The sequence below is a fragment of the Budorcas taxicolor genome, chromosome 19, assembly GCF_023091745.1.
Source record: "Budorcas taxicolor isolate Tak-1 chromosome 19, Takin1.1, whole genome shotgun sequence".
Lineage (NCBI taxonomy): Eukaryota > Metazoa > Chordata > Mammalia > Artiodactyla > Bovidae > Budorcas > Budorcas taxicolor.
The window spans coordinates 26397392-26421197 of NC_068928.1; the positions used below are offsets into that span (position 1 = coordinate 26397392).

Genomic DNA, 23806 nt, shown 5'->3' on the forward strand with positions numbered 1-23806 from the left:
GTCCCTGCTGTAACAGTGTTCCGACAGGGAAGGCAGACACTAAACAACTCTACAGTTCTGCGGTTGCTCTCTCGTGATCCCCCAGACTTGGGCAATCAGGCAAGGGCGACAATAAGGATGACGGCTGGGGTCTAACAGCCTTCCCAGGACTCTCTGAGCAAGGATGCTCTTATCTGTCCCAACCCTGTGCCTCTTACCTTGACCACCTCATGAGACATCTCCCACATTTTCTGTCTCGGAGTGCTCTCTCATTGCCTACCCTCCCCACATCCCTGTAATAATTAAACAGCTAGCAGGTTCTCAGCATTTTCTTTGGTCCTGGTACTGCTGAGTGCTTGAGAAGTATAATCTCATAGCAAACTCTAAGGTAGATGTTATTGGCATATTTATTTTACAGGGAAGGAATATTAGAGCAACTAAATGACACTCCCAGGGTTACACACAGCCAGGAGGCAGAGGAGCCCAGGTCTGCCCTCAAAATTCGACTTCTAGGCCTGATCAAAATTCTTGTTGCCTAAGGGACCCTGTTTTCAACCATGTGGTTCTTTTACCCCAATCATAGCTCAGGAGTCCAAAAGATGGGCTCCTGACCCAAGGGTAGCCAGTCTGAAACCAAGAGAAAAGATGAATGAGGGCAAATTTCCCTCTAGGCCATTCCAACTAAAACCCAGAGGGAAGACACCAGGAAGGTACCTGGGGAGTCAGGGTGGCAGAGGTTGTTGTGAGCAGAGAGGCTGGCTGAGAACAGAACAGAGTGGAGGGAGAGGGAAGCGGGGGGACAGGGGACTGGCTGGCGCTCGGTGTGCCTGGTTCTACCACGACTCATTCACCCTACAGCTCTAGCTCCAAGAAACTGGCTGTGCTGCGCGCTGTTCGTGTGCTCAGACTGCAGTGAGATTCGGATCCTTCAAGTCAATCGAAATCAACATGACAGTAGCACTACCAGTTAATTTAATCCCACAAAACTCCACAACACTGATACTATTATGATTCCCACTTCACACATGATGGAAATAGAGGCTTGGTGAAGGTAAGTAACTTGCCTAAAGTCAAATGGCTAATGAAGTGGCAGCGCCAGCATTTGAATGCACACAGCCTGGCTCCAGAGTCTGTGCTGCAACTTCTGGTATCCAGCCTCACTTGAGAGCTTCCTTGCAACTAAACAAGCTGGACCATAATCTCATTATTTAACTTTTCGCATGGTTATGTCTCATCTCCCGAAGTAGAAGAGATGCTCTTTCAGGGCAGGAACCACACTCAGGTGGTACCCGGTTGCCACCTGGTATGAGAGCTCTACAGACTTGCACAGATGTGGGCGCCCAAATGTTTTATTATATTACCTGGGCAGCTCTCTGTGTCATACGCAACATCACTTTTGTTGAATCGTGAGCATGTGGAGTAACAGTCTGTGGCTACTTTCACTCACAAGGGTTTACGTTACTAAGCGTTTCCTGAAAGAGAAAGTGCAAGTCAGTTTCTCAGTTGTGTCCAGCTCTTTGTGACCCCATGGACTGTAGCCCGCCAGATTCCTCTATCCATGGAATCCTCCAGACAAGAACACTGGAGGGGGTTGCCATTCCCTTCTCCAGGGGATCTTCCTGATCCAGGGACTGAATCTGGGCCTCCTGCATTGCAGGCAGATTCTTTACTGTCTGAGCCACCAGGTCTTCAGTTGGAGGAGAGGCTGTGGAAGGCAGCAAAAGTGTTCGGATCAGTTACTGAAGACTGGGGCTGTGAGACACCTGACAGACCCCCTCATCCAGGTCAAAAACTGCCAGGGAGACATTACACAGCACTGGACTTCACGCCGCATGATGCCATCTGTGATTTATGACTGTATGCGTTCAGGTATGAAGAGACAGCAGTGATGTTATCTGCAGTAACTCTGCAGGTAGATGTGCGGGTATGAAGAGACAGCAGTGATGTTATCTGCAGTAACTCTGCAGGTAGATGTGCCTCTAGGCACAATTCAAGGGATGGCATTCCACACGCCACCTTTCAGCCCGACCCACATGTACACTCACGTAGTGACATGCCGCTCACGCAGGACACTGCCCTTGCACTATTCAGGCATCAGCTGGCGCCGATTCCTGTTTTGCTCACAGCACCAGCTGTGTTTCTAAGTACCCATGAGATGCTCAGATGCTTGTTGATTTAACCTTTAAATGCCAGCAGAGCAAGGAGGAGGTGGGTTTGGTTGAGGAGAGCTTTCTGGAAGTAGAAGATAAAGAGCTGGTGGGGGAGGGAAGAGGCACCAAGCTGGATGGATAGAGAGGAGACCCCTGGGGTAGGCAAGTGGCAGCAGGAATGGGCCATCCCTTCAGACTCCTCTGTCTTCAGATCCCCTCTCATGATTTCCAGTGTGTCAGTCTGCCCAGCTGTAGCCCAAGACTTCCTGAAGGCACTGCCGTGTGCTTCAGCCAGCATTTGGCACAGGCTGTGTGCTCGATAAAAGTTAGCTAAATGTGGATTGGGCACAGGGCCCTGATCCTTCCCAAGGTGCCTACCTGTACCTTCACTGGGGGCTCTGCTTACTGCTGGGACTGGTCAGGAGAGAACTGGGCACAAACTGGGGAGCTTTCTCCCTTGCTCTGCTGATCCTCAAGGGGCTCCCTGGACTGACCTCGCCCCTGGCCCTAGCTCATATCTGGAGAAAGGACAAGGGGAAGATGGCGACAGAGCTCTCACAAATAGCAAGGCAGTTACTCTGAGGCCTGGGGACCAGTACTGACTGGCATTCTCCTCTTCCTTCTCGGAAAACCAAGGAATCGTTTGGTGAAAAATGAAGGTGGTGACTATTTCCCAAGAGAAAATGCAGAAGAGCTTATGCATCCATGTTTGAGGCCTGGCTAGGATGGGGTGGCAGGCAGCAAGAACTGAAGCTCAAGGATGAAGGAGCCGTGAGGCTTGGCTGCAAGACACAGGAGAGAAGGAGCGCCCCAACTGCTCCCTCACAGTTGGTGTGCAGGTGCCCAGAAATCCACAGAAGAGGTCTGGAGCAGGGGAATCCAGGATGAAGGGCAGGTGACAGAAAGGTAAAAGCTGGCCAGCCCCTCAGGTTTGGGGTCAACGTTTCCTGAAGTGGCCCAGAGCTGGCAGGTCGAACCCTGGCCTCGGCACTGCTCTGACCACATGCCTCCCTGCGCTGCTGCTTCAAGATCATCCACCTCCAAGCGGGGAGTCACATGTGTGGTGTCTGCTCTGCATGGAGATGAAATCCCCCAAGGGGGACAGGGGTTCCCGAAGTACTTTAATAAATGCGAACTGTTAGCGTCAATATTTGCAGCATCTTTTTAAACTGCCTGCCAAAGAGTGCCTTCTTAAACCTTGGCTCTACCTTCAAGGAGCTTATAAATCAAGATGCCAGAATGGAGAATTAACATGCTGAGAAGAGTTACATACACTGAAGCCTCAGGGATAATGCTGCTTGTGAGGCAACTGCCGGAGAAGCAGGTAGGAGTGGCAAATCTGACCCCACTTTTTTGTTGACCCACGAATCGGACAGAATTTTCAGAGCTGCAAGGGTCTGTCCCTTCCAGGAGATTCTAGGAGGCTGCTGGAATGGTATAAAGAACCAGGACTCTGCAGTTTGGGGAGGGCTGAGAATCCCTGGGAAAGACACCAGGGAAGGTCCGGTCTCTCCTGCACTTCAGGCCCTGCTGTGATTATTCACTGGGATATGCCCTGGCAGGTCCTCCTGCTGCAACTGGTGTGGCTCCCTAACCTAGGCAAGGTGCCATCCCACCCACCCCTCCACAGGGGAGCAGTGCCAGGAGGTGGGCTTGCCCCCGGGCTGGGGGAAAGGAGGACAAGTGTGGGCCTCAGCCCCACCTCCCCTGTCACCAAGCACACCAGGACTCCACAGAGGACCAGAGGCTCAGAGAGCCTGTGATGTCAATGGAGGATGGGGAAAAGAACCGCAGGGCCACTCAGGAAAGAGAATGGGAACTTGCGGTCCACAGAGGGGACTGACAAGAGCTGGCGTGATGGAGGCTGCGGCCAAACCACCCTCTCGCCTGGAAGAGCAGGGCTGCCAGGGCCTGTGGAGCCTCTGTTTATCTGGTGCTGAGACTAGGCTGGGCTGAGAGGGCCTCCCACCCTCCCTCCCTGAAGAAAACAATAGGCCTGTTTTCCTGAGCTCTTCCTGTGACCCAGCAGGCCCTCAGGAAAAGGAAGAGGGGGGCACAGGCAGGGCTGGCACCAAGGCACAGCCTGGAGGAGGGGGCCTTCAGTCTCCTAGCAGCTCACCAAGGCCTTGAAGCCACCCCTGCATGCCAACCATCCAAGCGCTAAACCACTGACTGCCGCGCAGATGCAGCTTCAAACCCTGTCCCTCGTACCACGACCAACCAGATCACCTAAGCCCCTGCTATCAGAGCCCCCACCGGGAAGGGGCCAGGCGGGGGGGTGGGGGTCAGACAGGTTTCCCCGGCAGCTTGAGGCCCACAGGGATGCAGGCACAGTTGGTGCTGGCAGGGGCGGCTGTCCTGGTGGAGAGATGTCCTTCAGTTAGCTGTAAGCAACTGAAGGACGTGTGTGCGTGTTCGCCTATGAGAAGAGATACAGGAGGGTGTGTGTTTGGGGAAAGGACGGGTGTAAGAGGAAGCGAATGGGAGTGGATGTGTGGGCTGCGGTGGGGGTCGGGAGGTGGCAGGAGGTTTCCTCAGGAAGCTTTGTCCCCAAGCACAGAAAGCAGACACAGCCTCAAGGACCCAGCAGGTCCAGACGCCTGCCTGTGTCAACAGGAGGAGGCCCTCCGAGGCCTGAGTCAGTCTCATCCCGCCCCCCACCCGCCGATGACCCAGGAAGTGTGTTGTGTTACCCCCATTCCTACACCAAGGGCTCAGTGTGGAAAGTGGGCCCAAGGCCAAAGCATGAGACAGACAGACACTCCCGTGGGAGAAAGGAAGTCGGCCGGAGTCGGCAGCGTGGTGGGGGGAGGACCATCAAGGCACCTCCTCACAGAGCCAACAAACCCGAGAGAAGAGAGCTCGAAAGGAAGGTTAAAACCCGCCTCAACTCCCCGTCATCCACAACGTCCAGTCATGAACCAGATGGCCTTCAGAAGACTCCCTTCCTAGTCTTCATTCCTCTCTGAAGCTGAAGCTCCTCTCCGCCGTGGATAAGCCTAGCCCACACTGCGGAACTCGAGTGCATCCTTTTATTCTGGTTCCACACCGTGAAGTACTCACCCTCTGCTTGTCCGCGGCTTTGAAGCATTTTTTTTGGAAAAGGAGTACAGGAGCGGGGGGAACCGAGTGTGCCCTGGAGCGGAGGGGCAGGAGAGAAACCAGGAAGGATGTTTATGTGCTGGCAGAGGGTAGTTTTTAAGTCACTCTTTCTGGGTCTCTATGCCAGAAGGACACACATGATCATGAACACACACACACAGATACACAAAGAGGCAGAAGCAAGTCCAGACCCGACACACACACATGAACACAAATACCATTCTGATCAGAAACCAGTCAGAGCGGACAGGGGCCCTGCCTGCGCCAGGCTGGGAGCCGTGCCCTCCATGCCTCAGCGCCCAGGTTCCTCACAGACCTGGCTTCCCGGACGCCCTGGGCTGAGGGCTTTATCCAGATCAGAGGGTTTTCCTGGATGGAGAGCCTCACAGGAGGAGGGTAGCTGACCCGTGCAGGGAGCCAAAGGAGAGACAGGCAGTGCAGGAGGGAGGTGGGGAGGAGGGGACCAGAATTCGAGCAGCAGCCTGGTGCCGGTTCTAAAATGGCCGCAGGCGAGGCCGGGGACAGATGGTCTCTTTCTGATGCTGAGCTGGAGAAGTGGGGAAAGGGAAAAGGAAAAAATAAATACCGTCACAGTCAGAAATTTAAAAATAAACCAAAAAACCTACAAGATAAACAGCTTGCTTCTGAGGTTCCGCCTGGCTCCAGCAGCTAAAGGAAAACAGAGAACTACAGGCCTGGGGTGACAACTCCCAGCCTCAGAAGGGAGGTCATTCTAGCCATCCCCCTGCTCAGAGCTGGAAGGTCTTGCAAAGCCTTCCAGGCAGCTGAGGGTGGTGTCTCCCCTTTACTTCTCTAATACTCACTTTCCAAGTCTCAAGTTTTTAAAGCCTTTGCTAATAAAACGTTACAAGCTGTCAGAGTTTGGTCTTGTCTCTGCCATAATGAATACAGAGACTGTCTCTGTCTGTGGCCAACAGCATCAACTTCATCACCTCCCAGTTGCTGCCTCTGCTGCCATCATCCAACCACCCAGCTCTTCACAATTTACAAGGTGTTTCCACAGTCATTGTCTCATTTGTGCCTCTGACCTGGAGGGAAGCCAGGCGGGAATTATTACCCCACTTCACAGATGAGGAAACCAAGGCTCCAAGACGTTGTGTTCTCAAAGTGGAGCCTGGTTCGTCTTCTGATGGCGAATCCAAGGAGGCCTCCCATGGCACACGTGCCCCAGAGCTCTGTCCACTGGCCTTCTGTGGGCCAAAGAGGCTCTTCCTTAAGCTCAGATCTGACTGCCTTACAGCTGATGATCCAAAGGATGGCTTACCTGGAGCCCCACCCATTCCCATCTTGTGGCGGAGGGGGGTAGGGGGAGAAGGACAAGGCAAGGAGTTCTTGGTTCTTTTAATACGCCACGCTCCTTTTCACCTCTGGGTCTCGGCACATGCTGTCCCCTCTTCCAACTCCATCTCTCCCCTCCCTTTGACCTGGATGCCCTGTGCACATCCTTCCAGACTTCAACACAGACCCCATCTCGTCCAGGAAGTTTCCCTGACTGTGGTCCTGCTCCCACGGCACTCTGCACAGCCCCTTTCATGGCACCAATTTCATTTTAGTGACTGATTCTTTAATTGTTTGTCCTCTGCAAGACAAAGTCTTAAGAAGTCAAAGCGTCAGTCACTCAGTTGTGTCTGACTCTTTGCGACCCCATGGTCGCCGTGCTCCTCTGTCCATGGGATTTTTCCAGCAGGAATACTGGTGTGGGTTGCCATTTCCTTCTTTAGGGGTCAAACCCAGGTCTCCTGCATTGCAAAAGATTCTTTACTGACTGAACCACCACAGAAGCCCAAGGCCACGTTCAATATCCTTCTGTTGAATGGATATAAAAACAGAAGAAAGCAGGTGCTATCTAGATAAAACATCCCCTTTCCCTAGTGCTATAGTTTCTAACACTAGCTTTGGGTTTAATCTCCATTTTTTTCCAAAATAATCCACAAATAGTCACTTAAAAGCAATGAACGAGGGCAGCTACTGAAAGTGAATCCTCTTTTGTTATGTGAATCAGCGCCCCATAATTTATATGTTGGGTAAACATATATTACTAGAAAGCGGACTTTCCTACAGCAGAAATTCCTATACCGCTGGCTAGAATCAAACGGAAACACTAACAAGGACCCAAAGGCTGTAAGAAGCAACGGGGAAAAATTGAGAACGGGGAAGGTTTCTGAGGGAGAAGAGAGCCAAGCTTTCTGAAAAGGAGAAAGAAGGGGGCAGAGGCTAGGTTAGGTGAAGGACAGAGGAAGGTCACATCTTAGACAACTTAAAGGAAGGTTCCAAAGTAGGAGCAGATGACTCGGAAACATGTTTCCTTAGCTGAAGCAGCAAGGCAACCAAGAGGCTAGTAAGACGGAATGACAGGGAATGGTTTAGGCTTCACTGAGAATCAGAAGGCCTGGGCACTGGTTCTGATTCTTTCATATCATGAAGGCAAATCAGCGAATCTCTTAAGCTTGCAGAGCCTCTTTTCCTTACCAACCCAACCCCATCTCACAAGGGTTCATAGATGTACAAACATTTTGATACACACAAAGTGCTACAAATTTGCAGAGTCATTGTGAAGAGCCTTGCTTCCCATAGAGCCAAGGAAAAACTCTGTCAGAAGGTGATTTTCCTGGGATTTAGAGTGAAGAGTGGCAGCTTGAGAGAAAAGAGACAAGACAAAAAAGTAGAGCTGTGAGGAGGGCAGGCAAGAGAGAAGGGAGGAAAAAACGACCACGGCCTTGGACGCAGGGCTGAAAGGCGCAGGGGCTGGCGGGAGTGGGGCCGTCCCTGGCAAGCAGAGAACAGGAGAGAAAGGGCAGAGCTTGGACGCAAGGAGGCAGGAGCGGGGCAGACACCAAGCTCCCGCAGGATGACAACAATAATCAGGGGCTGGGTAATAATAAGGCTTCTCGTTGTTGGCTTTCCATTCTAGCACAAACAAACCATTAGACTTCGTTGCCAACCGCCTCCTGTGGGAGTCAGGTGTCCATGAACACCAGGCAAGAGGCTGGGGAGGGCTCGTGACCAAGAAAGCCGAGGTCCTGTCCGACCCCTGTGTGGCTCCTACTTCCAGATGGGAGACCCGGCCAGATGCCACCGGAGAGGACACAGGGAGGAAGGCTATGACAGATGGGACTATGAGAAGGCACCCGGGAAGGAAGGGTAGAGGGCGCCAAGTGAGTCAGTTGAGAGAAGAGCAGGTGGAGGGTGGGGCCCACAGGGAGGGGAAGGAAGGACTGTCTGAATCAGACTTAGAAAGGGTTACTCTCCGAAGGGTGGAGACCAGAAATTCTCTGGCCCCACCAAGGACCAACTCAGAATAAATTACAGCCCAAGGGGTACATAGGTGAGACAGAGGGAGGAATTTCCTGACCAGCACGATGGAGCAAACATGCTCATCCAACTATTCACCAGGCCCACCGCTCCTCTTTTTTCCTGAGAAAGCTTCCCTGGCTACATTCCTGCCAATTTTAGGGCCCTGTGACCAGGTCATGCCGTCATTCAACAAACGTCGAGTGCCTGGCAGAGACCAGAATGTGGCAATGAATGAAACAGAAACAGACCCTTCCTTCGTGCAGCTTACAGGAAGCAAACATTAAAGACACAATTACACACCGACACAAACTGAACTGCAATAGGAGGGCAGAGCCCTCCTGGTGGTCCAGCAGTTAAGAATCCGCCTTGCAACGCAGGGGACACTGATTCGTTTCCTGGTAGGGGAAGATCCCACATGCTGTGGAGCAACTAAACCAAGGCACCACAATTGCTTAGCCTGTGCTCTCGAACCCTCAAGCCACAGCGACTGAAGCCTGGGCACCCTAGAGCCCGTGCTCCCTAACTAGAGAAGGCACCACGACGAGAACCCCGCACACCACAACCAGAGCAGTCCCCGCTCACCACAACTAGACAGAGGCGCACTCGCAGCAACGAAGACCCAGCGTGGTCAAAAATAACACACATTAATAAATGCATACATTTTCAGAAAGTACACAGGATACTTTTTGAAAGATTAAAGGGAGGTTATGATAGGGGCTTGGGCAGTAAAGGGCTGATGGGGGGAAGTGATATTTAGTCTGAGACCAAAAAGACAAGTCAGAGTTATCTCAGCGAAGGTCAGAGGTGGGGAAGGCCCAAAGAGCCTCAAGTCTCCAGGCAAGGCCATCGAGGATCCAAGTAGCCTTTCCATAAAGCACTTTACACATTTTTGTGTAAAGTCCTGTCTCTCACATCTGAAGGAAGCCGTTTATCACCATCAGAATGTCCCCAGGGTGAGGTGCCGGCCCACCCCCACCCCCAGCTGAGCCCGCAGCTTCCACACACAAGGACATGTGGGGCTGGAATTCCTGACTCAGGGGGCAGGACAAACAGGAGTTTCAAGTTTAGACATTAGATTTCAAAGTTGCTCTCTTTTCCACTGATAGAGGGTAGAATGCTCTTTGATGGAGAAGGGAAAGCCAGACCCACACCTGGGGGCTGAGTGAGGCACTCACCGACAGCCATTAAGACTGAACTCAAGACACTGGGTGGTTTTCTCTTTCCCCAAACAAAATGTGAAGGAGAAGAGGAGTGTTAACAGAACCCCAGGAGACATCCTTTCTGGGGACTTCCACAGGAGAAAATCACGCAGCTACCACCTATCTAACGAGCAGTTACCAGGCCAAGTACTTATACACTTGTTTAACCCTCGAAACAGCCCTGTTAGGTGGGTCTTTGACAAATGGCAAAAATGGGGTGTGGGGGTAATTATGACCTTGCCAGAGGTCACACAGTAAGTGACAGAACTAGAGTTTGGATTCAAATCCCTCTCCAGCACCTGTGGGGATGGGAAAGGCCCCGATATCCAGGTCCCTTCCTGTCTTCAAAGAGCAAGTAAAGATGTCCTGTCTTCCCAGGTCAGTCCTCACCAGGTCTGCCTGTTCTTCCCTCAGCTTTAACAGACTCAGGGGAGCCTAAGGAAGAGAAGGGAACAACAGAGGACGGGATGGTGGATGGCATCACCGACTCAACGGACACAAGTTTGAGCAAACTCTGGAAGATGGACAAGGACAGGGAAGCATGGTATGTTGCAGTCCATGGGGTTGCCAAGAGTTGGACGCTACTGAGCAACTGAACAACAAGGAGCGCACCCACACTGATGTTCTTACTTCAAACGGTCCTTCAGACTTTTCTGAACCTTCGCTTTCTTTGGTATCCTTCCTGGGTGCCCCACCCTACGTCCCAACTCAGTGCTCAAGGATTTTTAGCAATGAAGAGAGGAAAGAAGGGAGGAGGGACCTCTTGGGTCTGGGGTGCCTTAAGGATTATCTGGTCCAGTGGTTCTCAAAGGGAATCTGCTCACCTGGGAAAACACACATACCAAGGCCCTGCCCTGGGAAGAGTGAATCACCTGGAGGGGAGGGGCAGGGTCTGGGTAAAACGTAGGTTAAAAAAGCTGCCCAGGTGACTCTGAGCGTGCCTCTGATTAAGAGCCCCCTTCCTAAGTGGGGAAACCCAAGTCCTAGGGAGACGACGCTCATCCTATAAGCGAGAGGAACTGAAACAGGAGCCAGGTCTTCGGGCTCCTGATTCCACGCTGGCTCCATATATCACGTTGCCTCAACTCTGACAGCCCTGTGTCAGCAGGCCTCCACCGGGGAGCTCTGCAGACGTCACTCCTGCCCCACCTGGGCAGGTTTCAAGGATAGGGTGGGGGATGTGGGCAGCGGTGGGGACATTAATCACTGACTTGCGACACACACCTCATCTGCACAGAATGCACCTTGAACTCCAGGCTGACGAAACACACAGGAGTCCTCCGTTTCTGCTCGGGCCTGGGCACTGCGGCAGAGCAACAGAAGCCTCTGAGTTCAGGTCTAACCAGCTCTGGGACCCTGGCCCGCTGCTGGCATCTTTAAAAATGTCAGATGGTCCATGGAGGCTCTGCTTTAAACATGGACACTTAAGCCACTCCGTGCTTTTATCGGTGGTGGTGATAACAACCAAATCCAGGCAGGCACAATGCCAGACGGAAGGATAACACCTAGGGAAGGCTGTGTTCCCATGAGTGAGGAGTGGAGTGCTCCTCCATTCACACCATGAGCACCAGGGGTGAGTGAACCAGGCTCAGCCCTAGAAAAACCATCAATCCATTTATAGTTGACTCAATCTAAGAAAGAAACAGGCTTTAGATTGGAGTGAGAGGGGCTGTGGTGAGGAGGGCCACGGGGCAGACCCTGGAAGGTGACGGTGAACACGTGGAGCCTCCTATAAGGTTGTGTATAGGAAACAGAAAAGACGGTGAGTCCTCAGGCCTTGGGACCTGACACCAGGGCGGGTGATCCAGGGAAACAGCCCCGAACAGGGGACCCTAAGCTGCCCCCTGAACCTCCAACTAGAGGCCCTGTGGCCTGGATCTTGACCTGTAAGACAGGCCTCTCTGCCACACAGGTCTCCCCTACCCTCCTCTCTTCCTGGGTGACTTAATTGCCAAGCCTGCCTCTCCTTCCTATAGACTTCCTTCCCCACAAAGGTCAATGAAAAAACTGTAAATGGTGTGAACAAAGGGAGGAGGCAGGCAGGCCACGGAATTGGTCACCTGTATTCTAAGAAATCCAACTCAATTCTAGGTCATGCTTTGGGTCTGTCCAGGGGTTTGGACACCACAGAGGAATACAGCCTGACCAGGCTCCAAACTCTTCAGGCCTGGAGACTCAGGAAGGTGACATCAAAGGGGCCTCAAAGGCTACCCTCGATTCCCCCATGACAGCTTTAACAGCTGACCACTCCTTCCTCCCCATGAGAATCTAGGCCTTTGCTGTGGCCTGTCATTCCACAGGAAAGAAGCTCCTGAGCTCAGACTGCCTGATACTAAACAACTACCTCCTACTTGATGTCACCTTTCTGCTCCTAATGATACATGAATACATTAGAGTTACACCACTGGCCACCCCTTGGGAAAGGGGAAACACAGAAAAGACAGAGACCCTCCTCTGGGTACAATGTACTCATGTAAGGATGGTTTTCTTCTGCTTCCAGGGAGAAGCCCTCTCTGTTAACACAGGAACCCCTCACACACAGAGATATGCTGTTTCATTTTATTAGCTTCGTCCCCTGCATGGTGGTCTTCCCACCTTCCTCTGTCGCTACCCACCACACCCCCAGGATGAGAAGTAAGGGCTGAGAGTAAACAAGATGACGCATATAAGTACAACAGAACCAGAAAGCAAAGCCCAGCTGGGAGATGGCAAAAGGAGCTGAATACGGAAAAGAAACCCTCAACTTCTCTTTCCGTTGCCTGAACCTTTTGTGATTCCAAGTGGCCATTTCATTGAAAACCCCCTCGGAGGCCTACTGCCTTGCACTGAAGCCAGGAGGAAGGGGAGTGTCCCGGGTTGGCTGATGACACACGGAGTTCTGAAACAGGTCACCTCACCTGACTCGACAAATAGTTAAGTATCTGCCATGTCAGCCCTCTGCTTAGCCCTGCACACACACAAAGGGAGGAGACACAGATGGGTGGTTGCCAGAGGCTGGGGGCGGGGAGTTGGGTGTTTCATGGGGACAGGGTTTCAGTTGGGGAAGATGAAAACGTTCTGGAGGGGAACGGCAGTGATGATTGCACAACAGCGAGAATGTACTTGATGTTACAAAGGGTGCACTTAAAAATGGCTAAGATGGTCAATTTTATGCTGTGAATATTTATTAATAACTACAATTTTTTAAAAAAAATTTTAAGGTGGGAGGGATGAGCTAGTCTTTTTCTCCTCCCTCTGAAGAACAGGGCTTCTTCTGAATCATTAATGCTCTTTCCTCCAGAACAAATCTGAATTCTTGCATACCCCTTTCGCTCCCGTCATCAGAGAAGGCTGCCTGGCAGCTTGACATCCAGAAATCTCCACCAGTTCTGGGCACAGGCCCCTGGATCTTTGTATTCTCAGCATGTGCCCATCAACACCAACCCACCAGCAGTTCCAATGGCTCAGGCTAAGGTCATTTACTATTTTTTTTTTTTTTACTTCCCTGGTGGTCCAGTGGTTACCCATCTGCCTGCTAATGCAGGGGACACACATTCGATGCCTGGTTGGGGAACTAAGATCCCACATGTGCGGGGCAACTAAGTCCCTGTGCCACAACTACAGTCCATGTGAGCAACGAAAGATCCCACATGACGCAACAGAGATCCTGAGCACCACAACTCAGACCCGCTGCAGCCAAACAATTAAATATTAAAAAAAAATCTAAGTCATTTACTAAATAAGTAAGTAGAGTCATCCTCTCGTCTCAAAAAATGCTCCCACGTGATTAAAACCTGTCCACTGCCAAGACACAGATATAAACGGTGACCTCTTAGAGGCGGTGACCACTGCTCTTACAGGCTGCCTCCAAACCATGAAACAGGCCATGTTTCAAAGTTTCCTAATACAGTTCTTCACTGCAGACATTTTATGGACAGTGTTACATTGTCCCGAGCGAGCCCACAAAGCCTGTTTTCCACAGGCCACACGTCCATGATTAAAGCAAGTGGGAAACAATACTGCTCAAGGCACACAGTCCAGAATGTCAGTGGCAGGGCACCCTCCCCTCAACATGCCCCAGAGACGCCTGCCACCTGGACGCAGGCCTCCACCAGTGCAGGGGCACACGGTCTCAGGTTCTGGGTTGAGTCAGACCTGAGCCCAACTCTGCGACCTGCTGCTTAGTGGCTGTCCTCAGGCATGTTATTTAATTTCCAAGTTCTGTAAGCCTTGGTCTCTTCATCTTGAAACATGAGGAAAATATCCCACTTCAAAGGGTTACTGTGAGGAGTAATGAGATTATACGAGGAGGGAACTGCATAGCAACTATTCATTATTTTCCCTCTTCTACTCCAGAACCCCTTCTGAAATGAATCCACATTAAAGTATAAATGACCTGTATCAGAGCAGTTTTCGTTCCAAACTGAAGAAAGAGAGAAAAAAGAGGGCTTCCTAAAGGTCTGAAGGGACACAGGGACTGGCCAACCTCTGAACCACGTGTTGTCTGTCCTCCCAACCCTGCTCTCTGGGATTGAAGGTAGTTTCCATGGTGAAGAAGGACATCGTGAAGGTGAGAGGGACTTTCCCCAACTTCTCCAAACCTTAAGCTAGACTAGACCAAGAGCCCATCAGTCTTGCCCCCTCAAGTCAGATTCGGATAGCAAGAAGCGATGGTGGCCCCGCGACATTCATGCATCCCCACCAGCCACCCTGCTCCCAGCCCCTCACTCACCCCCAGGGCTCTGTCCTTCTCCAAAGGAGACACTAGCCCAGCGGTCTTCCCTCTAGTCACTCCCCCGCAGACTGAGGAACGACACTCCCTCAGCACACCTCTGGCTCCATGGGGCCGACCTTAGGATGCAAAGACCCCTGCACCAGCCTCCTCTCTCACAATGGGACCTAACACCTACCTCCTCCTCTCGGCTCCCTGCTGCTCAGACTTTAGGGCATCCCATGTCCAGCTGTTCTGTTTCAATAGAATTAGAGCCGAATTACAAAACTGTGTCAATTTCTGGCTTATAGCAGCAGAGTGATTTAATTATATATATATACTTAGATTATTTTCCATTACAGGTTATTACAAGACAAAGTCTGTCTGAATCTTTTCTTGAAGACTCTCTCCTAAGCTGCTCAGAACTGAAGACCAAGTATGACATGCTTTTCAGCCACTCTCTTACAAATATGCCTTGAAAGAGAGAGTGGGTGGGCGGTGAAGAAAGAACATGAAAATCGTCTTCCTTGCAGTCTGGCTTTGGAGCTGGCCCATTTTACCTCCGGAGGTGTGCTGGCAGACAGATCCAAGCTGAGAAGAGCTTCGTGCCATGCACACGAGTAATTTACAGCCTATATTCCTCTCTCCGCCCAGAAAGAAGGAAAGGAGGGAGCTTAGGATTGACGTCTGACTTCACGGGAGAAACTTGTCCAGTCCTTCCCCTGACATTTCCCACATCCATAACAGGTTCACAAGAGGCCTTATCGACAAGGTGGGTGGGAAAATAATTCTTCAGTGTGTTCTCTGGTCATCGCCAGGTGGTTCACAGCCTTGATCCCCACATATTAATATTTAAGGTTGTTAGAGCTTCTGAGACAAACTGATAATGAAACCTCCCTCCCCAACATTTCCAAACACTCCCAGGAGAGCAGTGCCCCCCCTGGGTTGGGAAGCACTTAGTCAGGAACTATGCTATTTTGTGTCACATGGTGCCCAGCACACACGAGGCACTCCGGTGGGAAAGTGACAAGAATGCTTGGCTCCTGATCGCTTACCAAGGGAATAAGTACTGAACCCTGCTGTGTACTCTATATGCACTGTGAGGCTCAACAGAAAGTGTGGATTATGGTTCCTATAGTTAAGGAAGTGAAAGGAAAAACAAGACGATGAAATACGATTTAGTAGGGGTGATACATATTCAAATGCTAAATTACAAGGTCCGTGAGAAGGTGACCAGTGAGGGCTGGCACAGTCAGGGGAGGTTTTGTGGGGAAAGTGAACACCGAGGTGACTGGAAGGAGGTGGAAACTTCCTCACTCGGCCTTACTGATCCTCAGTGTGTCCCTGCAGAGACCACTGCTGAAAGAAAATTCCTCCAAGCCTGTGGTCTAGGAGCAACTCGGCAATTCCGGCCCTTCAGATCCTATCCTGGATGGTTTTGGTGGAAGAGGGTGGGAGAAGATTTCCCTTTTCCCTCAGAAGACCCACTGCCATGGGCCTCCTTTCAAGAGGCCCTTCTCCTCCGAAAGGCAGAGCAGATTCACCACCACAGGCACAGACTTAGTCACAGGCTCTGAGGGGGCAGCTCCTGGCTGTGACTACAGAAGCTTCACCTGTCACCCTTGGCTGCAAAGACTCTCCCACTGTGAGGACACAGACTTCCCTCCTCGGTCCAAGGTCTTCTCGGCTGCTCCCTTACCAACCTGCAGCATTCCTCTTGCTGCAGGCAGAGTTACCATGTCTTCCACCCATCCCTCTCTCCACGCCACGGGCTGGGCCAACACACACTTCTGGCAGCCCGCCACACCCTCCTGACATTTCAGCCGCTCCTGGAGTCTGGCTCCTCCAAGAAACCCAAGACTGTGGTTCTCTGTGCAAAATTGGTAACACTTCCCGACACACCACACTCATCCTTGACTTGTTCAGTGTAAATTGAGAGAGACCTGTTTATACAGACAGTATCCACCTAGCGTTAGGCAGAATCCCACTAACCATGGAAGCTAACTCCAAGGCTGGGCCTGCTCGTGCTTATTCCTGTGAGATTTACCTACCTTCCAACCCTACCCACTACTCGAGGCCAATGACATCAAGTCACACACACACACACATAGGTGTAAGGAGATGAAAATGTTAATTAGCTGGACTGCAGTTATCATTTCACTATGCCTATGTCTATCAAAACATGTTGTGTATCTTACATACATAAATATGATACAAAACAGCAGTCCCCAACCTTTTTGGAACGAGGGACCGGTTTTGTGGCAGACAATTTTCCCAAGGACTGATAAGTGGGGGATGGTTTCAGGATGATTCAAGTGCATTACATTTGTTGTGCGCTTTATTTCTACTATTTTTCCATCAGGTCCATATTAGATCATCAGGCAGTAGATCCGGAGGTTGGGCACCCCTGATATAAAAGGGCTGTACCATCTAGTGGTACACCCGCTCCCTCATACACTCACTTAAGACAACAAGCACATGCAGTCACCCTCTGCAGAGCGACATGTGAATTCGCACACACCCAGTACTGAGACCTTCCCCCCACTAAATAAAATAAGAGTCATATGCTCCTTCCACATACATACCCTTATCCTTTGAAAGAGACAAACTTTTTTTCCTCTCTCATAGGAAGATTCAGAAGAAATCCTTTTGGAAATGAGCCTGGAGTTTTCACCCCATCCTCAAGCGCCTGTCCCTTGGTTAACTGTTGACCTAAACCCCCGCCCTAAGAATGGCCCCATTCCAGGGTCTCCCAGTTCGGGTTATTACCACACTCTACCTGCTGGCTCACCTCTAGCTACACTTTCTGTGGCACTGTCAGCTTGGTTTTCTGACAGGTGATTTGTCTCTCAACCAACCAACCAAATATTTCTGCCTTGTAAAAAGTAAAAACAATTCCTGTTATGTACTCTCATGGCTTGCTAAAGTTTTCTGCTACAGTCCTTATCATGGCTTGCAATTTTCTGTACATGTGATTATATATAGACAGATATACATATGACTGTTTTATGAATGTCTCTCCCCACTACTAGAACATAGGAAAACCATGTCTCTCTTGTGTGTCACTGTATCTTCATGCCTAGTTCTAGTTCTTTCCTCGAGGAGAACAGGAAATCCTACCTTTAGCAAGTACATCCTTGGCTGTCTGGTCACTGGGCAAAATCTCCAGGGGCTTCCTGGTCACCATAATTCCATCCCTTTATTCTCTTGTCCACCATCTCCTACCCATATTAAGAACAAAAAACCTCAAGCATCTTTTCAATCACCCTCTTGGGGAGTGTCCTGTAGATGGAAGAATCCCAGACTGAAGTCAAGGACTGGCTGGTTAGGAGGAAAAGGCCAGGGAAAACAAGAGAGAGAAAAGAATGAACGAGGGCTTCTCCCAAGTCATATTTTTGTATCTTCCTATATTCTGTAGGCATTTGAGAAATGCTTTGAGACTTGACTTATTAACTTGATCGCTTTCTGTTCTATTTCTTCAGCCTACTGAAGAAAAAACTGAGGGAGTTGTGAGTGTAAACTGAGTGCTGGAGGAGGGGGAAAGACTGGATATCAGATTTCAAGATGACTGACCACTACAGACAGAAAACAGAAAATGAGTATGAGTCACAGCAATCAGAGTTAACAAAAACTTCCTGACCCTGAGGGTTCTAAGATAGAGGGAGGCAGAAACAGTTTAAAGATTGCAGAGGGTAGGGGATATGTGTGAGGGGGTTGGGGGGGAGCCTCAGCCTGCAAAGGCATTGCTTAGGTGGAAGCTCCCAGAGCTCTGATTAAATGGCTTAGAATGGTATCATCACATTATTACATCCTTCCTGTAGTATCTAGAACGTGATTCTCAATATAGTAGACTAACAATGCTTGGTGACTGACTGATGCAGAAAAGGATGTTACAGGTAACTCTCTCTGGTACAACTTTGGAGACAGAAAGATCAGTTGCGCAGACTCTCAAATGGCTTCTGGAGATGCTCTGCAGTCCCAGAGCTGTTTTATGTTCCCGGGTTGAGAGGTCACCACATTCCTTATTTATTAACCAAGGCCAAAGTACAAGTTCGTAAAGGGCGGCTGCACACTTCCTGCTATCTTGTCCCCAGGATGACAGGCAAGGACACTCAACCTACCCAAGCTGTTGTCTCATTTTAGGCACACAGTTTAGAGTGGAAAGGAATGGAGGCCAGATCTGAAATTAGAATTTTATTGTGAACTGAGCTCCTGGGAGAAGCTGGTGGTGGTAGGCAGGCCAGCTCTCTTGCTGACCCTCTTACTGTTCTCTTAACTGTGAAAACCTCACTTCTCCAAAGACCCTCCCCTCTGTGGGTCACAAAGGGCAAGGGCTCTGTCCTACCCGCGGCACAAAGGGTGGCGATGTCTCCTTCCTAGCTTGGGAGATGGGTGAACATCTCGTTCTAGCAAAGTTCTCTGCTACCTTCCTTCCAGCCTCTGGCCAAAGCAGCTTTTCACTTCACTCCAAGTGCCACTACTTCCCCCAAGAGCCCCACCCTCACCTGCAGTTCTCTAGGAAAAAAGTCCCCACTCAATGCCCCTGCTTCTGCTGCAGGAGATCAGCCAGTCCAGCCCTGGCCTGAGGCATCTGTCATCAACATTTGGACAGCCAGCACATCAGAGTGCAGCGGTTGCTCAGCGGCCTAGAAACACATGCCCAGAACTGCCAGCCCTCCAAGTGGTGCTGGCTCCACAGCCTCGCGAAGAGAAAAGGAAGGGGAAGAGGCCCCTCCAGAGAAGGGACACAACAACACAAGACTGTTCGAGTAAGAACATCTCCGTCAGCACGACTGCCTGGCAACAAGTCCCTCCTGCCTGTGGGCCATGGTGTTATTTCAATACACACTAAGCGCAGCCCCATGGTTCCAAGGACACTGCAGTCTAAAACTTCCAGCTGGCCGGACAGTAAAGAGAAGCTGCTCGGTTTGTGAAGCGGGTCAACCACGAGGAGCAACACAAAAGGAAAGAGGTCAGCCCAGGGTCTGCTCCCTCCTTGTCCCATCCACCTCCACTGACATTTCTGCTCTGTGAGAAGCCAGGAGTTCCCAGTCAGAAGATTCTTCTGGAATATAACCAGACTTGGACACAGAGAGGGTCTGAAATAAGAGGCCCATTTTTTTTCTCTTGGAAGATCCTAACTTTACTTCAAGTCTCAGATGGAGGCTTCCAGAGCTCTGTTTACCACCAGACGAGGTCTCATTCCAAAAAAAACTCAGAAAAGATATATTCTTATTTGTGTGGGAATAGGCAAGAGAGGCAAGAGAAAGCCTAACCAGCATGATGTTTATTGAATGCTTTCTCTAAGCAGAGCTTAGAGCTAAGAGCTTTCACTTGTTAGGACACGCATTTATTCAACAGTTGAGACTCCCTCACGTGCAAAACACTGTTATAGGCCCTGAGGATGCAAAACTGAACAGAACAGTCAAAATCCTAGCTTTCACTGAACTTAGATTTTAGTCAGGGTTGATAAGCACATGTCAGCTGGTGATAAAGACTACAAAATAAAAGCAAGCAGACTGAGGGATGCTATATAAAAATTTATACAAAAATGAAGCAGGGGCAGGAGTGCTATTCTAGATACACTTGTGCCAGAAGCCTTCTCTGATTGTCATCTGATAACAATTAACAATAAGGGCAATCATATGGTCATGACGTGCCAGGAACTGGACTAAGTACTTAATATGCAGTATTTCACCCAGTCCTCAGTAACTCGGAGTTCAATACCAGCACCATTATACAGGTGAGCAAACGGAGAATTCGAAGGTGAGGCTCTTGGCATAATCTGCAGCCAACCAGGGAAGAAAGGCCATGGTTACTCATAAGTGAGAAAGCAGGGACTTGAACTTAGGAACACACCCCACACTACTGGGCCAGAAGACAGACGGAGCCTTAAAGAGGTCAAGCGTGCCTGTGGTCACAAAGTGGCAGGTCTACCCACCTCCCCAACCCATGGCTAAGAGATAGTGCCATTCAATCTTTCCTAATAGCCTATTACTCTCATCAGCACCTGAAAGCTAAGCCTTATGTTGAAACAAGAGAAGAAAAACAACTTGGACTCTGTGAGGCTGGCTAATAAATGCTGAATATGCTCCTCTCCAATCCCCCTCCCCAGTTTAGAGAAACACTTTTCTGCTAATTCTCCAGGTTGCCATTTCTCGACAGACAAGAACAGAACAAGAGATGACTGAGCCCAGCTGTTACACAGGGGCTCTCTGAGGTGGGGCAGAGGGGACAGGTCCTTCCCTGAGAAAAGTCCAACAGGCCTTCTGCAGTCCTATTTCAAAAGAAGTGCTCCCCTCCCACCCCCCCACCTCAAACCCTGGAGTACTGGGCTGGTGGTGGGGGAAGAGGGATGCTTTCTTAAAATGCCCGAGGCAGGAAAGACCATAAGCACTGGGAGCAGGTCAAGGGCCTCTCTGAAGGGAAGGAGAGGAGAATAGGGCAGGAGATGATTGAGGAAAGAGGCCAACACTGCTTCAAAAGTAGAGAAGTTAAGAAGGGAAATACCACATCCAAGGTCATAGGGTGTCTGCAGAATTGCTGGAAATCCCAGGCCGAGGATCCAGGCCAAACTAGCAGAAGAGGCTAAAGGAAAAGAGAAACCCAGGCAGAGCCCCACAAGGTTTAAGCCAAAGATCATGGTTTGGACCCACCTGTTTTTATTATATTTAAGTCACCTCAGCAACAGGAACCTGCAGCGAGAGTTAATCAACAACCAAGGTGGGAAGGCAAGGTGGGGACTCATCCTGTAGATAGTACACTAAGGGGAGCCTGGATTTCCATCTTATACCCCAGCTGGCCTGACTTGAGAATCACAGTTTAAACTGATAAAGACTCTCCCTCCCAAAGCCTTCAGACCCTCTTCCCCTAAACGCACATACACACAGAGAGAGAAAGAGAGAGAAATTCAATCTTCCATCTCCCTCCTCAGCAACTCATCACCTTATCTGAAGCAAGTCAGGTCTCCTAGCCCAATGTTTCACCAAACAAATTATGACCTGAATGGCAAGAAAAACTGTGTCACCTAGAGAAACCCAATTAACGACATGACTCTGCTCTCTTCAATTCCCCTCTCCCCTCCAGTCATATCCGGGGCACCTGTGTGGCTGACCGCCTTTTCCAGCTACTGGCCACATTCCCCGGCCAACTCAAAAACCAGAAGACATTTCAATAGGGGCCTCCGGAGCACCCAACCCAGAGATGGGAAATCCTGCTCTCCCCAAACACCCTGGCCTGTTGAGAGAGCATGAAGGACACAGGACAAAAACACCCCCTGGGGGACAGGCTGGAGTCTTCACCTTGAAATCACTCAGTAGCCCCTTAAGCCAGGGCTCCCTGCTGAAGAAAAACAGGTAAATGCTGCTGAAAGCTCCCAAATGAGGACGTGCAAGGGCCCCAGGAGGGACAACGAATAGGTATTTCCAAGAAATTCCTGCTGCAGTAGTTCCCCTCTGATCCCTTTTCTAATGAGCCCCTCCCTGGAGAGATCTCCATCGCCTCCCCCGCCTTCCAGCAAAGCCATGAATACCTAAGCTTTTCCAAACCCGAAGGACCACATGCTGCATGTGTTCGTGTGTGTACAGACCTGTAAACATCCTCTTCCCAGCCCAGGCCAGAGTTTCTGAAGACCAGAAACGCGTCCCCTCCTCCCCTGGTGCACTTGACTTTCCTCCCAGCCCCACAGCTCTGCTGCAGAGTTGGTAATGTAATATGCGGGGGACCCTGAGACCGGAAATGCCTGGTGCTGGACTGCTGCACCTGAAATGCGAACGAAGGCACCGGGGCGGGCGGGAGCCGGGGAGCCGGGTGAGGGCGGCGGTAGGAGGTGTGCGGCCCGAGAGGGGAGGCTGAAGTGCCGGCCGGCGAAGAGATGCAATTCAGGGCTGGGCGAGGAGGAGAGAGGGTGATGAGGGGGAGGCTGGCGAGGCAGTGGCAAAGTCAAAATTCGAGGAGCCGGGAAACAGGAGGCGGGGGAAGAAGACAGAGAAGCAACGAGGGGGAAAGAGGCCCCAAAGGGGATCAGGGGCCAGGAAGGGGCACCACGGTGAAGATACTGCAGGTTCAGGGGAACTGGAGGGTGACCCGCAAACACCTGGAAGGAAGGGGTCCGGAAGCTGAGTAAAGGTAGAGGAGGAGAGAGGAATGGGGGCGGGGCACCCCAGGGCGGGGACCGAGCTGGCTCCCAGAATCTGCAGCGCGTGGAGAGCGAAGAGGAGCGGAGGGCGGGGGCCAGGGAGAGGGGCGGGGGTCGCCGCGGGGGACCCGGCGCCCGGGGAGCTCGCGAGGCGTTCGGCCACCCGCTCTCCAGCGGCGGGGACGGGAACCGGGCCAGGCTGGGGGGGCGGCGCGCTCACCCGCAGGGCGGACAGGTCGATGTCGTCCAGGCTGCGGGCGGGGGCTGGGTCGCCCATGGCCTCCACCGGGAACGGGGCCCCGGGGCCGCTCACGCTCCGGCTCGGTTATTCCGCTGCCGCCGTCGCCGCTTCTCCCCCATCGGGGGATCCTGGGGGCGGGCTCCACCGCGCCTCCCCCGTAGAACGGGGAGGGGGAGGGCCGGCGGGAGGACCGACCCACCGACTGACAGGAGCTCTCGCCCCAGAGCCTGCAACCCGAGCCTCCCGCCTCTCCTGCGCAGGCGCAGAGTGGCCGCGCACCCGGAGGGTGGAAGAGGGAACGTGACGCGGGCGCGCCGGGTTCCCCCTCCCCCTCGGCGCCGACACCTGCGCGCAGGCGCAGGAGAGGGAGCGAGAGGCGCGCGCGAGGACTGAGGGGCCGCGCGAGCCTGGCGTGAAAGAAGTGGGCGGCGGCCGAGGCGGCCGCGGAGCGCGCCCACCAGCTGGCGCGCGTGCGCATACGCGTTTCCTTCCCTTCCCCTGTTTTTTGCCCTTTCTCTCCCCCATTTCCTTCTGAGCTCTCCTTTGACGCCTTTCCTTCCTTTTCCCTCCTCTTTCGTGTGCCCAGCTGCCAATCAAACCACCCACGTCTCTATTTGCGGGGGAAGGGGGTGGGACCCAACCCCCTCTATTACTAGGGGGGTTGTTATGGTAACTCCCCACGCGAGGGCTGGGTGGCCTCTAGATAGGATGGGCTGTCCACCCACCTAATTGCCATAGCAACAGTGGAGCCACTGAGGGAGGGGCGTCTTCGTGAGAACTTGGCTGGAGAAACCGTCTGGGGGCTGGGGAGTGGAGGGGGGACTGGCTGCCTCGTGACTGCCCCTTACCCCTTCCCCGACTGCAGTGGAAAGTGTTGAGGATCCTAAGATCTGAGGATAGGAAATCCTACTGCAGGCCTTTGTCTCTGCACCTCTTGTTCGGCACAACAGAAATGCTTCCACAATTACTGATTGATCACTGGAGCTGTGCGTG

The 23806-nt window shown here is 51.7% G+C and overlaps 1 protein-coding gene across 13 annotated transcripts in view; it reads right to left on the bottom strand.

Annotated features, from left to right (window-relative positions):
* The window catches only part of MINK1 (misshapen like kinase 1), a 46517-nt gene extending 23459 nt beyond the window's left edge, over positions 1-23058 (bottom strand). For all 13 annotated transcript variants that reach the window (XM_052657721.1, XM_052657729.1, XM_052657727.1 and 10 more), the window contains exon 1: positions 22793-23058. In XM_052657721.1, coding sequence (XP_052513681.1) covers positions 22793-22849 — 57 coding nt within the window. In that variant the 5' untranslated portion in view covers positions 22850-23058. The remainder of the gene's footprint in view (positions 1-22792) is intronic.
* Between the last annotated feature and the right edge of the window lie 748 nt (positions 23059-23806).